At 36.8% G+C, this 16,086-nt stretch overlaps 1 protein-coding gene across 1 annotated transcript in view; it reads right to left on the bottom strand.

Annotated features, from left to right (window-relative positions):
* The window catches only part of GPATCH2 (G patch domain containing 2), a 120,782-nt gene extending 108,302 nt beyond the window's left edge, over positions 1-12,480 (bottom strand). The window contains exons 1-2 of the mRNA XM_009323092.1: positions 11,774-12,480; positions 6,419-6,480 (exon numbers count right to left, since the gene is read on the bottom strand). Coding sequence (XP_009321367.1) covers positions 6,419-6,480; positions 11,774-12,471 — 760 coding nt within the window. The 5' untranslated portion in view covers positions 12,472-12,480. The remainder of the gene's footprint in view (positions 1-6,418; positions 6,481-11,773) is intronic.
* Between the last annotated feature and the right edge of the window lie 3,606 nt (positions 12,481-16,086).

Below are 16,086 nucleotides of genomic sequence, written 5' to 3'. Positions count from 1 at the left end.
GCTGAACCTCTATTCAACACAAGACCACAGGAAATTATCATATTCTTCCAAGCTACAGGAAAGGTAAAACCACCTCCAGATCTCCAAAAAACTGATCTCTGAGCCCATGCGTTCTCCTAGCCACATATTTAAATTACAAGAAACTTGTTGTAATTCAAAGCAATTTACATTCAATTATAACTGTACTGATCAGTTTAAAAAAAATAAATCAATTTAAGGCTCAGAAATGTCAACTTCAATTCTAAAATTTCAAGGCACTTCAGCTTCTGGCTTTATTTATTTATTTTTAAGCTTTCCCCTCCCCCCAATTACTGTTTTCCTAATTTTCACTTCTGTATTATTGAGTCTACATATTTATCTAATTACCACTCCTTCATGTTAAATTATTTGCCTTCCGCTTTAAGAAGTTTAGAAAATTATTTATGTGGGCTTCTTATGGTTTCTTTATGGAGACAGACCTCGTTTGCATCACCATCAGTTTCATGTCCAGAATAGCAGAATAGCTTCACCTGAATCTTATTTTACCTAAAGCAGCGCAGGATTATAACAAACAGACTTTCCACTGCACAGAGTTTTTCCCCTCTTCCCAGTTTTATTTCAAAGTGGCCAGACTACCCTCCATAGCAGTCACATACAGTGCACACGTGCTTGCCTGTAACAACCGCAACCTACTTTGGTTGGGAGGAGTTTGGCATCAGTGTCCCATAAACACCACTTGATACTGTGCTGCTCCATTATCCATCAACTTGCACACAGAGAGCAATAGAACATGGACTATAAAATACCCTAGCTAGTCTCATTTCCATCACCAGTATACCTCTTTCTAGGTAAAATAACCCCACCGCTAACAGCTGTAACAGTCATTTGGAGACATCAGAAGATTAACTATAACACACACAAGGAGTTTCAGGAAAGCAGAAGCTTAAGAGGGACCTGGACAAGCTCAAGAAGTGGGCCCATGTGAACCTCATGAGGTTTAACAAGGCTGAGTGCAAGGTCCTGCACCTGGGTCAGGGCAACACCCAGTATCAATAAAGGCTGGGGGATAAAGGGATTGAGAGCAGCCCTGCTGAGAAGGACTTGTGGGGACTGGTGGATGAAAAGCTGGACATGAGCAGGCAATGTGCGCTCGCAGCCCAGAAGGCCAACTGTATCCTGGGCTGCATCAAAAGAAGCGTGGCCAGCAGGTCGAGGGAGGTGATTCTGCCCCTCGACTCTGCTCTGGTGAGACCCCACCTGGAGTACTGCGTCCAGCTCTGGAGCCCTCAGCATAAGACAAACATAGACCTGTTGGAGCAAGTCCAGAGGAGGGCCACGAAAACGATCAGGGGGATGGAACACCTCACCTATGAAGAAAGGCTGAGAGAGCTGGGGTTGTTCAGCCTAGAGAAGAGAAGGCTTTGGGGAGACCTTACTGCAGCCTATCAGTACTTAAAGGGGGCTTATAAAGAAGATGGCGGCAAACTTTTTAGCAGGGCCCATTGTGACAGGACAAGGGGGAATGGCTTTAAACTTAAGGGGGGTAGATTTAGACTAGATATAAGGAAGAAATTTTTTACGCTGAGGGTGGTGAAACACTGGCACAGGTTGCCCAGAGAGGTGGTGGATGCCCCATCCCTGGAAACATTCAAGGTCAGGTTGGACGGGGCTCTGAGCAACCCCATCTAGTTGAAGATGTCCCTGCCCGCGGCAGGGGGGTTGGACTAGATGACCTTTAGAGGTCCCTTCCAACCCAAACTATTCTATGATTCTAAGTTACCCATCCAGAGAAACACATTGCATCTTGCTCTTTGTGCTCTACAGAGCCCCCTTGGCAAAAGGGATAGCAGGACGCCATTCAATTTAAGCAGCTACTTCTTCTGATTCAAGCTTGAAAACATCACGCGAAGGCCTCCTCCTACCCCTCCCATCCAATGTAATATCATACCCTGCTCTTGAGTAGGAGGACTGTACACATATGCCATTAATAAATTAGACCAAGGATATCACGTGATCTCAGCTTTATGTTCACCTCTACCATTGTGATCCACATGCAATATTTAAAATTTCAACTATTCAGGTCATATACAACAACTTCATGTTATTTCTTTTTCACCTGCAAAGACTATAAACTCATTAACCACAACAGTTCAAAACTGGTGTGATTACACTTAGCATTGCACATTCCCATTTCTTTTATACATGGAGAACGACACCCTGACACCTGCAGCTACTGAGATGCTATACAAGGTCCAAATTAGTTTCTTGCTGGAGACGACAAAAGGATGGAATTCTCATATATTGAATCAGTAGTGGGTCATCTTCATAAAGGACACAGTAATGAATATATGTTTAATCATAAAATAATGAACAGCTATCTTTAAAAGCTTAGCCACATCCACAGTGGAACTCTGACATTCCCTGACCTTCTCCAGTTTTAACTGTTTAACACTTTATTAATATAATTTTCCTTTCTACTTGCTTAGATCTTAAAGGACATTTCAAGTGCTGCATGTCATGATTTAAGAGGTCTTAAGTCAAACTTTGAATTTCCCCAAGTGTACTAGTAGGTGTAGATGGACTAGGAATGCAGAATATGTTTTATTTGCCATACCCACACTATAAAATTCATTAAAGAATATACTTGCAATTTGACTTTTTTCCCCAAAACAGAAACAATATCAACTAGTGTTTGAATAATGTTACAGTTTTGTTAACATTGTGTTGAAAGCTTAAGTTATAAAGTGCCTTTTTAAAGTGCACCTGTAAAGTGCCTTGAAAGCACAGGTGATCCTACTAGCTAGGCTTATAATAGAGTTGCATTATATGTTGTAATGTAAGATTAGACCTTTTGTTTTGAAACTCCTCTTGCAGACGTTTTCTATACTGGGCATAACACTGCTTAGCATTCAAGTTTTTAATAATTGCAAAACAGCCATTTATGAAAATGCTATTAGGAACAAAGGAAAGAGTAGGAAGAAAAAGGAAAGTCACAAGGGTTTCTGATACGTAAGCTCCAGCCACTGTTCACTTCTTTCGCTTTGTTGGCAGGCTCTCCCACCTCCATACTCAAGGCCTTGATATTTGCATAGGATTTGGGTTTTTTTGCTAACTATATTAAATCTTACCCCAAAGTTGGCCAATTTACAAACCTCTGAAAAAAAATACAACCCATAAGAATCCACTTGAGGTTTGTTAATATTAGCAGTTAATAGGTAGCAGCTATGTTCTTCACTGACTGTACCTGCACTAAGCATTTTCCGTGATCTTTAAGCTTTTGCTGGCTAACTGTACAGGGTATGCAATGTTTCACAGAAGAAAAACATTTGCCACATTGGGACTGCAAAACATTGAGTACCGATACTTCTGCCAGAAGGTAATATGACAGTGGAATAGAGCACAGCAAGAGAGCTGCTTTTTCCCCTCTCACATGACCTAACGTAAGCACCTGGATATCTTGGAAAAGGAGGACAAGCATGGCTAGGCTCAGATGAGGACTTCATAGGAACAAAACAAATTAAACAAAAAAGCTGTGAGACTGGAACAGAGGCAGGCTGGAAAGGAAAAGGGTATAAAGGTTTTTAAAAAATATTAGATGATACACCACATATTAGAAGTTGAACACAGGGTTTTCAAGTCTCAGCAGTTTTCTTCTATCATAGCAATTGATGGCAATTAAAATATATCTAGCAATTAACCCACTACTACCCCCAATTACAGCTACACCTGGTTTTCTTGAATCAAGTTATAAAAGTTGAAACTCTTCCGAGAGTCTGTGCACAGAATAGTACAGTTACTGTGGTGGAATTTATTTCCAGTGGCTTTCTGAAACAATTTTGGAAAATATTAAAAGTTGCAAGGTCAGGCGCTCCACGGTTCAGAACTAAATACTCAACTATTTAACCAACTGGGCAACTGCTCGAAGCAATTGCTGCTTTAGATCACTTTCTTTTCTAGAATGTCTGTCCCGTAGGATGAATATGCTTTGGAAATTAATTAGCTTTTTTATAAAGAGTATTTGTCTGCAATAAATGAGATACGGTTCTTAATCTCAGAGACACAAAATGAACAAATCTTGCCCTGGAGAACAGGATCCTCTTGTCTTCTGCTACCCAAACTTCTGAATGATGGCAGGCACATCATTTAAACCAAGTATTTCACCAGGTAGCATTAATCAATCTCTGGTTCTCCACTTGACTCAGCGGAAACCTGAAGTCAGAAGTGCAGAAAATTTGAACTACAAATGAGGTCAAGATGATGATATTCTGAACGTATATCCTGGAGGAGGGACACTGGGAAGACAGGAATCAGTCTAGCTTTTAAAAACGGACAACAGAATCAGCCCGTTCTTCCCTTAATACATTTTCATCCTGTCCTCTTCCAGCTTCGTTTCTCTCACCTAGGCTTTTCCTTCGCTTTTATCAGATTTATTTTCTCTTTCCTTCATTCTTTTCAATTTTATATGTGTCTCAGCTCAGCTATAAATTAATTTACAGAGATAAAATAACCTCATCTTACTTCATAAGAGAAGTACAAAGATAAAAGTTACTAGCATTTTCTTTGGGGGGGAATAAGTATTATTAGAAAATAAACAATTTTGGTTTTGCTGTAAGATCTCTGATAAAACTTTCACAGAAAAGTCTTCACAAAACCAAAGCTATAATGCAGATCTAGGAATGTCTGAGATCCAGTGTGAAGCTAATGGTCTTCTGATCATACTCACAAAATAACTACTTCAAAGTAGAGATTAAAAAATTAATGTTTTGTCCTGACAATATCCTTCTCAAGTTTAATTATTGTTGTTGTTTTTATTTATATTTCAGAATACTGTTTCAGGTCTAATGCTTTCTGCTTGAAAATTACAATCAAACTGAATCAAGATTCAAAAAATCAAACAGGCAAAAATAAGAATTACAGCTCTATAGTAAAGAACCAACACTAAAAAAGGTAACAGCACACCGGTGAAAGAACATTGTTGTTCACCAATCCCTCCCCTTTTCTCCTCCCACAAAATATATAAGAAAAACAGAAAGTAACTGGGATGTTTTCAACCGTATTATTCAAAGATTTAAATAAAATAGCTCAGGATTTACGGATTGATATAAATATATCAGAAAGGCACTTAAAAAATGTATGTAATTATGAAATGTGGTAGGTCACGTTATATACACATATAGAGGACAAAAGTTTTAAAAATTGCAGGTCAAAAGAGAAATTTGTATAGGGAAGTAAAAGCAAATCTTTTTGATTTGCTCATATTGAAATTCTTTTCATCTGAAGTTAAAAGAGAAATCTAAACTTTCAAAGAGAGCCTAAATTCTTCAAAAAAGCTATGTGTTAGCACAACTAAGAACAGATACTCTGACTGGGAGGTACAGTTTATGTGGCACAAGTTACTGTTGAGCAAGGAAGGTAACACCTCTGTTCTGAGCCTGAAAAATCATCTCCCTACTGTAACATGAAAATAGAAGATAAAAAACGAGAAAAGACTGAATTATACATTAGAGAAAGAAAAAAAGAAGACCATTCCTTTAACCTAGATCTGTGGAATGGGCCAGGATTTGTTTTCTTACACACACTCAAGTAGCCTGTGGCAAACTGCGTAAGAAAATAATCTCCATTACCATCAACTTAGAATCGCCAACAGAAAAGCAAGCCTCAATCACCTGAGAGACTATTTTTGCCTCATTTTTGTATACTGTCAAAGACAGCAATTTCCTAGTCTATGAGCTGGACACTAAGATGCTAGCATAATACAGGTAAATGTGTTGTACTTAAAGATGGCAATAAACACTAAAGCTGAAAAAAATCTTATACTTCCATCCTCAATAGTTTTATCACATAAGAACACGTGAGAACATTATGCATACTAAAGGAAAATTTTGAATCTTCACTGCATTTTAGACGAAAGAAAAAAATTTCAGAGGGGAGAGATTTTTAAACAGCATGCATCTTCTGATCTCAATCTTAGACTGCTGAAAAAGTATTTTGTTTGAAACTACTTTTCAAACAAACTACTGAATGAAAAAGAACTATAAAATCCTGCCATATCAATTTGGAAGAAAAGAAAGAAAAAAGACACTTAAAAATAGTTTTAGAAGCAGTACTATGATCACAGAGTCCTGTCTGAAAATTGGAGCAATGGAAGAATTAAAACTTAGTATAGATAATCTTTTGGAGATGCTCAAGTTATAAGTAAGTTTATTATATCAGAGAGACTGCTTCTCAAATCAGCTTTTTACTAAGTCACGGATTCAGGACACCGTCTGGTAACATTTAAAAAAAAAAAAAACCAACCAGAGAGCAAGCTATACTTCAACTCATTAAAATAGTAATAGCAACTGAAATATAATAATTAACCTACGGATAACTTGTAACGCTTACAGAACTTCAACTGATGTGGTTTGAGGGGTGGAGAAGGGAAAGATTGTTTCAATACCTTGTCTTCCCTCATCATTGGTAAACAAACCAGCATCACTGCTGCTCAGACTGCTGGATTCACTGTAATAAGAGAAAGAAAGAAACAGATCAAAAGAACAATTGATCTTTCAGTCGTAAAATTTTAAGGAGACAAGGCTGTGCTCAAATTGAACTTAAGCCCAACAAAGATCGGAAAGAAAATAGGATGATTTTTTTTTTTAATCAAACTGCAAATATCCTAGTTCCATTAACTACAAAGCATATTATTTTTGGCACATAAAACCACGGGAATCTAATGGTACCCTGACAGTAAGCCAGATGTGACTGCAACGAGGTGCTGACACAATTGATGCATTTTATTATCTGCTTCCATCAAATGCTCACTGCTTCCTTCTTATGCTGTGCAATTCAGCTTGATCCTGGAACACCACTGCTCAATAAAATAGGAAAAGTCTCAATCAAAAGCAGCCTAAGCCTTCCCTCAGCACATGAAATATAAGAGTCTGAAAATCGAATTACCTTTCTAAACATCATTTGCAAGTATTCTGGAAAAGACACTGCTTAAGGTTTCACAACATACTACTTGGGAAGAAAAAAGTTTATAACAAAGGTAGCCAATTAAATCAAAATAAAGGTCACCCTGAAGAAAATAAGTATGATCAATGATCATAACATCAACAAAAAAAAGCAAGGTACAGTTTCCTTTTCTGTCACTTCCATCATGGCCTTAAAATTAGAATGCGTGTATATGACATGCACACGCTTCTCTCTAAATTCAAAGTCATCAGTAGGTAAAGTATTTTGTTCTTTGCTGTACACACTTTGTTACAAACAATATTCCATGTCTCTAAATAGTAAAACAGAATTATCTTTTAATAACATAGATCACAATTTGGTGAGTTTCACACAAAAGGATTTTTTGTAAACCATTTATTTCATTTTTTTTGTCCACAGAGTAGCTCTGCTAAGGCAGTAATATTCTCATGAAAATTTAATCACATTTTACCTACAGTGAGATGTAGAACAATTCGAAAAAAATCACTTCAGTTCACCATACAAATTCAAATACAAGTTATAACTACTATGGCTACTCTCAATGTTCCATACGAACTATTTATAAGAACTTGAGGTCTGTTTACCTTTCTACACTTATTCATATTAAAACATACATGCAGTCCTATACTTGAATTCAAGTGGTTTCAATTATTTTTACTTACTTTCTAGTAATAAATTAGTTTTATTTTTGTTTCTAAATAACTACTACACTGCAGAAAATTATTTCCTTTTAAATGTTAATCTCTCACAAAAATAAGCCTCAGGTTTTTTTAAAGCTTGTAATATGAATTATATAAAATTAGTCTAATTTGTGTTTAATTATAGGTACACATTTGGTTTTTTATATCTTCCTTTGGGAGGATTTGGAACACAATATAGTATCAGGAGACACAAAGCAGTGATTTAAAAAAAAAGTAATATATACGGCTCTGTGTTTGAATATTATTTTTTTTAATATTTGCTGTATCTTCTGCTTATCCATATTCTTACTGTGTAAGCAGTACTTATACCATCTTTTATATATAATATAATCAGAACAGACTTAAGCACTTGCACAACTGCCCTAAGCAGAAGAAAGAAGACAGGCATGCAATGAGAACAGAACCATCTTTCATCAGGGAGACCAAAACTTGAACTTCCCAGTGTTGCAAATCCTAGTACCTTCTTTCTAGCAAGCATCCCGTCCTCACTTTAATTACAACAAAGATGGCTTTACTGTCCTTACATTTCATTGTGCAATTTTACATCATACATCTCAAAGAAAAACATCCCCTTTTCATAGATTCTTCCTATCCATTTATTGTTTATTTGTACTTTTTAAAATTAAAGCTAGGAAATCCTTTCAACTCCAGTATTTCAGCTACTTTCCCCACCAAATTTTGAGAACAGTCTCCTTCCTTTTTTCTCTTTTTTTTTTTTTGAGATATTTTAATTGTGCAGTAATTCCTACTGAAGGATTAGCCAGTTCATGAAAATATAACCTCTTGAAACTTTCAAAATTACACATAATAATGTTTTGCTTTTTAAAAATCAAACCATAACGCTGGTATATCCATGGCAGCCAGTGTTCATTCTCCTCAGGCCACAGTCAAATAGGGCAGGGATTACAGCTGAGATAATTGCTACATGGCCATCGTTTCACTGAATAAATTAAAAAATCTCTGGAATTAATACATTAATATCTAAGTACATGAAAGCTGTTATGATGGAATTTATTTCCAGTTTTAATATAATTTTGCACTGTATATTGCTAATTCATTTGCTTTGTAATGAGAATTCTGCTCCCAGGAAGACTTCCGGGAAAAAGAAAAAAGCCACAGATTCCTTTTAGTCCTATAAAATAGGGTATGCAAGCAAAAACTTGGAAGGAACAGCTCTGCTACCCAAAAAGTTTTCACAGCTTTATTTATACATTTGTGGAAATAAAGAAGAAATAAGCTTTATTATTAGTTACTATTACCAGCAAAGCGTCCCATACCTTGGTTTCACATGAGACTTGTGACCTCTGTTCACTAAACAAGCCTGTCCCCAAGAACGGACCAGCCACGGTACTCACACTGACTGGCAGGCTGCCGGGTGGGCATCTCTGGCATTATTAAAGGTCTGAGTTTCACTGCTGCTCTCTTTCAAAACGGGCAATTGAGATTTCTCCTCTATTTAGTCACTTAAAATGCAAACAATTGCCAAAGCTTGCAGGAATTAAATATCATCCAGAACTCCACGCATCGCCAAATTTGGCTGAAACTGGCCAAGGAACTAAGCATTGAGGATAAGGGAAAATGAGCAAAGGACAGGCTCTGATCACGAAAATCTCTTTTCCAGTGCTCAAAACCAACCTCACAGGAAGTCATCTTTGGGACCATTTAGATGCTGACATTTTAAGAGCTTGAAGACTCCTACTACTACTCCTGAACCCTGCACTTAAAGGGTTATTGTTGCGTTTGGTGTTTGAACACACACAGATAAAAGACTGCAAAAGAAGTGTCACTTAGCATTTTTAATGTGTACTTCAAATATATATATACATCATGTTATTTTAAAGTAATTTCATGTATACACTGAAAACTTCTCCTCACCAGTTTTAGATCCAAGCAACTTAACTCCCATTAAAAATCATTGGCTTTGTTTTGTTTTTAAAAACTGAACTTCTAAAAAATTAATCCTTTTTTTGAATAATTATTAAGCTGTATGCACACAAATGTACAAAATTAGAGCAGCTTTGTACACTTTTTATTTTTCCTCTTCCAACAAGTGTTGCTGAAGCATGAGTCTTATCCAAGATGCTTTGTTATCTCTCCATATCTTGTGCAATCTTACAAAACTCATGTTCCCTTTTAAAATCTCAGCTTTTACTTTTAGAACATATTTTTAGGAACCGAGTTTGCTAGTTGTTTCCGATTCTTCTGACTAAATGATCACAAACAATAGAGGCACTATTGCATTTAAGTAAAGCTAGTTTAAAACCAGTTAAAATTATTCACATACAAATATTCAAATACAACATGCACCTGAGAGGCTTAGATATTGTGGATATCTAATCACATTATGGAATGCAAATTTTCTAATTCAGTGGTTTCCAAACCTTTTGGTACAGATGACCATTGCAAGAAATTCAGTAGAATGACAGACCACCACTCAACCACGTGCATGAGCAGAAAACACTATGAAGATGAGAATGGTTTTAAAGGCCATTTATTGGGGCCAGAGACAAACATTTGAAGTACGATTTGAAAAATGACAGCATTTGGTGTAACAAAACATTAAGCGTTTTGAAGAGGAAGATGAATTTTTAAATCGATAATGTTTCTTTTGTGAAAAAAACAAAAAGATATTCAGACTGACCTGGAAGTAGCACAGTTTTGGGAGTCTACAAGAGGAGTTTTACACTGGTCACTCTACTCTCCACCCAAAAATTAGCTACAGAATTTTTGACTTGGAGAACTGTTACCCTTGTAGCATAACAGAAAATCTTTTAGAAATAAAAAAGCAACAAGAATATGGACACATGATAAAATATGCAATGGTTCCTAGCTCCAAGGAAATTTTTAAGCATCTGTCTTCAGGTACCAAACTTGGGGGAACAGATTCCCAGTATCATCACAGAAGGAAGTTCTCTAAAGGCTTCCTGACAACACACACTCCTGTCTTGCATGTCAAAGTGAGATGTTTGAAGTTAAACCGGCTGCACTGAAGGACTGCTTCTGCTCTAGTAACTAAGACATTAGTAACAATCTTTAAGACTCATGATTCATATTGCTGCTTATTGTCCACAGGTGAGGGACAAAACTAGCATGTAATAAAAAGACTTAGAAGAACTTACCCACAATAACTGGAGTTAGTCACTTACCAATACTTCTGTTATTACAGTAACCGATCTGTCTGCTCTGGTCAAAACCCCTGGGTACTCTCTGTATCTAAACTCTACCTCTCCAGTAAGGAAAAGGCTTAACAGTTTATAGATAAAATGCCTACAAAAAAACCAGGGACACTAGTGCTGTCAAGCAACTGACCAAAATTATGTGTTTTAATATGAGTCTTTCTTGTTGACAGTTCTGCATTCAGAACCAGACACAGGATAAACATAATCAAGCTTACCAGGCCCCGCAGGTAACATCCCTTGTGTATGGTGGAAAAATGACTTACACCTTACTGTGTTGTCAAAATAGTACTTTGGAAACAATTACCATTGTAGTATGACTGCTGTCTGGAATGGATGGATGAGGTGTACTGCCAAAGGGTCATCATTCCCCCATTTTTCTAATGGTAAGCTCAGGTGTTTCTGAACTGTAAATTGGTTTTTGCATTTCGTAAATGATGTATATCCTTGGCAACCTGCAGACTTTTTACGCCCATGACACATAAGAACATACTGTCTAAATGGTGACTCTAAACACTGACAACCTTTCTGATGAATAGAGATAACAATCGAAGCACCAATGTCTAGAAATTGGAAAAAAAACTTGATTTTTCTCTGAGAACTGTCATCAGTTGAAATACCCAGAAAAAGACGTATTAATCATTTGTATATTCTGTCATTCTTCATCTTGAAACAATTAGAATGTATTATTTCAAGAAACTGTTTTCTTGGTTATTCCTCTGCTACATGACTCTCTATTTTATGCTGAATGCCTTAACCCGAGCAACTCATGTATTAAAAAAAGTAGACTTAAAAAAGTAACTTGTTAAAACAGATACTATTGATGCTAGCATTTTAACTCTGGAATTAAAGAAAAATCCAAAGATTCCCAATACAAACAACAGTAATAAAAGCAAAAAAATACTATCCAAAGTTTCTGTAAAAAGGAAGAGAAAGAATAACCTGTCACTCATGTTCTCATCTGAGCCTTTTTGCTCCTCATATTCCATTTTGTCCTTATTTGCTTGGTTCACTTCTTCATTTTCTATAACTACTCCTTCATCCAAGATTTCAGGTCCTTGTCGAGCTGCAGCCACTTTTCTTTTTTTTACTTTGCTCTTAGAAAACTCTTGGTGTTGGTATGATTTATTGTCATTGTCCATTTCTTGATCTCTGCTGTTATCCTGCTGTTGAGTTATTGTCAGTGCATTAGAGACTTCTGATGGCAGATCTATTGCCATCCGTTTTACCTTTCTTCTCCTGCGCAAAGTTCTGTTTCCCAAACTGTCAACAGCCAAATCTGGTTCATGCCACAGGGGTCTTTTGCCTCTAATGTTATTTAAGTTTGAGGAAGGCCTACGTTTAGCAACCAACAACTGGTCATCAGAGTCACTGTGGTCTTTCTTACTAGCATGGTTCTCCCTGTAGTCTTTGTTTGATTCTTCTAAACTGGAATCAGAACCTTCACTTAAGCAGTGACCAGTCTCCCAGGGATGATGGGTGGTAAATGAACGTCTTTTTCGTCCCCTCCTTTTCCTTGCCTGTCGCTTTAGAAGACAAGACACACTTCGAGAATGATCTCCAGTATCAGCAAAACCTCCTCTGGCTTGCTCTGAACTTTCTTCCAGTGCTGAGACTAGATCGTGAACCAGCTCCTCCATAGTCCTACTGAAATGCCTATATATTTCAAGAAAAAACACACACAAGAAAACAACATATAAATCTGAAGTGTTAAGCATAAACTCTATAACAATTCTGAGCCAAAATAATTTTACTCACTTTAGGCAAGGTAGTTTTAATGTCCATTCTATAAAGATTATTGTATTTCTGCTGAGAGATAAAGCCTTGCCAACCAGTCCTACACAATTTGCAACACATCAGCATACGTTCCTTTTAAAAGTCATCTTCCCAAATTTCTGTCTTGGAAAGAAGAGTGGGTTGGGGTTTGTTTCCCATTTGTTTTTGACCTCACTATTATGGTTTAGTTTTAACTCACCTCATCACATTTTTATGATTTTCAGGGTTTCCGCATGGCGAGAGCATCAACAAAGACCATTCACTCTAATTGCAGGCAGGGAGTGCATTTTAAATTTATGAATGGAAAATGGAATACATAATAGTCCTCCTTGATAGTATATTAGGGAGTTCTGTTTAAGAGTTGCCATTATGATAAAATATTTTTAAGGATAATTATCTTTTGATGCTGCCTAAATACCAAAATGAAGACAGTGATTCTTTGATAATATATGACTTTTTTTTTTTTAATAGTGACTAATTCTGTCTTTCCAAATGGCTGATATCCGTTTGATTTTTTTTTTTTTAAATTTGGTTCAGTGGAGTGATATTAAGTTGAGAGAATACCCTGCTACAGGTAATTCTAGAATGTTAAATGCAAAGTTTCCCACCACATGCAGACACTCACATCCATAGAATCACACATTCGTGTAAGGCAAAATATCCCTAAACGCACACAGTGTCTCATTAAGGCCCTATCCTTTTAAACGTTTTGCTCCTTCCTCCTCAAATTTCACTAGCATTTAGCATGTCTTTAACTCCGTATGCTTCAGTAACCTCACCCATATTCACATGAACATAATTACGAAAAGAAAACATTAAATGATTGCTGCTGAACTCTAATCCTTCTCTGAAGGCTGTGAACCTTCCCTGTAAACACAGCAATCAGACTCTCACCACAAAGCATCAGAAGATCCCTTTCATCGAGGTAAAGCAGAGAATAATGTTCATGCTCTTTACTACATTACACCAACTGATAAATATGGAAGACACTGAGTAATTTATGCAGAGGATGTTTAAAAGCAAGACTCTTCACTTTGTTTTCCAACATAAATTGATGGAGGAATGAACAAATGGTTTTCTACCCATACCAGCGGAGTTGTAGATGTGGAGAAAATCTAGACACATAGCACACAGGTTCCCTCTCCGATTTACCACAAACTCCAACATTAAAGGTACTTAATGGTGGTGGCTGAATGGACAGTCATGACCATAAATTACACAAATTTTAAATATTAATGGGGGAACTGAGGAGCACGTTTAAGAAGAAATTCAAGCTGGGCGTGATATATCTTACCTAAAGAAATGATCTATTCTCCTTTTAAACCATTTTCAGAAATACTTATTTTAAACATTTCAATTGCAAGATCACCAAAAGCACAGAGAGTGGTAGAAACACAAGCTCATTTTGAATTCCTGAAACTACTGTGTCACTTGCCTTTATTTCTCGTACCTCTTTTTCTATCCTGCTGTAATCTCTAGGCCTATTACTCCCTCTTAACCTAACATTTTCTTTAGCTCTTAGTAGAGCGGAATCATCATATTATCTTGTAAGGGGTGAGACAGCTCTGGAAGTATGCTACACTTCTCCTTAATCCATTTGGTTCACAAGAATCAAAACCTCCAAAATCACACAAAAATACTTCTCAGAAGCAAGAGAAGCAACACAGCAGGAAAAGTATTCAAACGAAGCAACGATTTTCTGAAAATTCAGAGAAAGAAAAAAGTGGAAGCCATTTAACCTAGAAATTACTTCTAGAGACATGTGGCATCAAAATGATTTAAAACTAACTCTTACTTCGAGTTTTCAAAGTTTCAGTTACTATGGAGGGGTTTTGGTGTGTGTTGGGGGGGGGGGCTGTTTGGTTTTTGCTTGGTTTTTTTGCTTGTGTAGTAGAAATTTCAACCACCAGTAGAGGCAAGTCCAGGTATATTTGTACAAGGTTTCTACACATGATGCTTAAATTGATACATTAACCCATGTTTCTCAGTAGCTAGAACTGCACAATGGGGAGGGCACTAGCCCCTTTAGCTTTATTGATAAACACCCATGAAGACAGCTATCCTCACAGGTGCACATATCAGAAATGAGATGCCCTTGAGATTTACGGGGTTTACTTCTGTGCTAATGTAACAGGAGCTATAAGACTCGAACAGACAAACTCCAGTACATTTGAGTTAATTTGAGAAATCAATTCCCCCAGCTGCCTGCCCAGCCCTTCTGCCACAGGCTTTCACATTTACAGTGAACTGATAGAAGTGGAGGTGCACCAAAAACTGAACTAGTAGGCTTAAACCTACATTCAGCTCAAACTGAACAGGTTTCTGCTAACGTGCCAGAATATGAACTAGCTTATATACGCTCTTGCAGCTCATTCTGTTAATGCCCTTGCAGCAGAAAGTAAAAGCAAAAGGAAAGACAGGGACGGGACACTAATATCTTACATCACAGTTTATGATTAATTCGATCTATTCAGTACCCCTAATCCATATGGATAACTATATCACCAAAATCACTGCAGCTCCTACAGTGGACATACCAACTTACTCCAAATAATGGCATAAGTATGGTGGTAAAGTTGCCTTAGTTCTATGAAATACTTCAGGATCAAACACAACATATCCAGCTTGGATTTATGTATCTGATCTAAACTTGCCTTGAATTCCCCCCAAAATACTGTCAATACAGATGGCGCTAGATCAAAAGATGAAACTCAAGAGTGAAGACCCTTAAGTATTTTTGAAGTAAAGGGATAATATGATTCTTAAAAGGCCCTGAGGAGTAAGGCACTTACTTTCCATCAGACTACAACTTTGACTCTTAGGCGCTCCTGCAATTAATCTTTTCTATTGAACATCAGGTCTCTCCATTGCAATTCCTGAACTAAGATCTGTACAGGGCAGTGACCTTGTTTACCCTAAAAATTACAGCCATGGTCTCACGTATAATATAAGAGTATCCTAACTGCATTACCTCTTGGACAGATCAGATGAATTAATATTATAATTACTTCAACATGTTTCCACAGGATGATTATTGATCTACTGGGGACACTGGAAGCTCCTTTGTAATAGATTGAGAATACGATATACGTATTACTTCAGCTTTTTATTCACATTGCACTTTCAACATGCCAGTGGTCCACATTAAAACTCCTTCTCCTGAAAAGCCAAGAAATCTCTTTTGATTAATTTTATTTGGGTTCTCATTTCTCTTGCTATAATTGAAGAAAAAAAAAAAAGGCGACAGCAACTAGATAGAACAGTTAATCTGAAATCTGCCTCCAAAATTCAAGAGCGTATTTCTATTACAGCATTATTAATCAGACAAACTCAGTTTTGCAACTTTCTCCATTATTCACAACCAGCTGTCAAGCTTGTATTCCAAACCTATGAAGAAATTTTAACCATTGCTGCAGATGTTACTGTAACAAAAATAACTACAGGTTGAAAAATAACTACAAGAAGTATTAAAGACATCA

Source organism: Pygoscelis adeliae, unplaced genomic scaffold (assembly GCF_000699105.1).
Source record: "Pygoscelis adeliae isolate BGI_AS28 unplaced genomic scaffold, ASM69910v1 Scaffold80, whole genome shotgun sequence".
Taxonomy (NCBI): domain Eukaryota; kingdom Metazoa; phylum Chordata; class Aves; order Sphenisciformes; family Spheniscidae; genus Pygoscelis; species Pygoscelis adeliae.
This window is presented reverse-complemented; position numbering and strand designations above follow the sequence as displayed.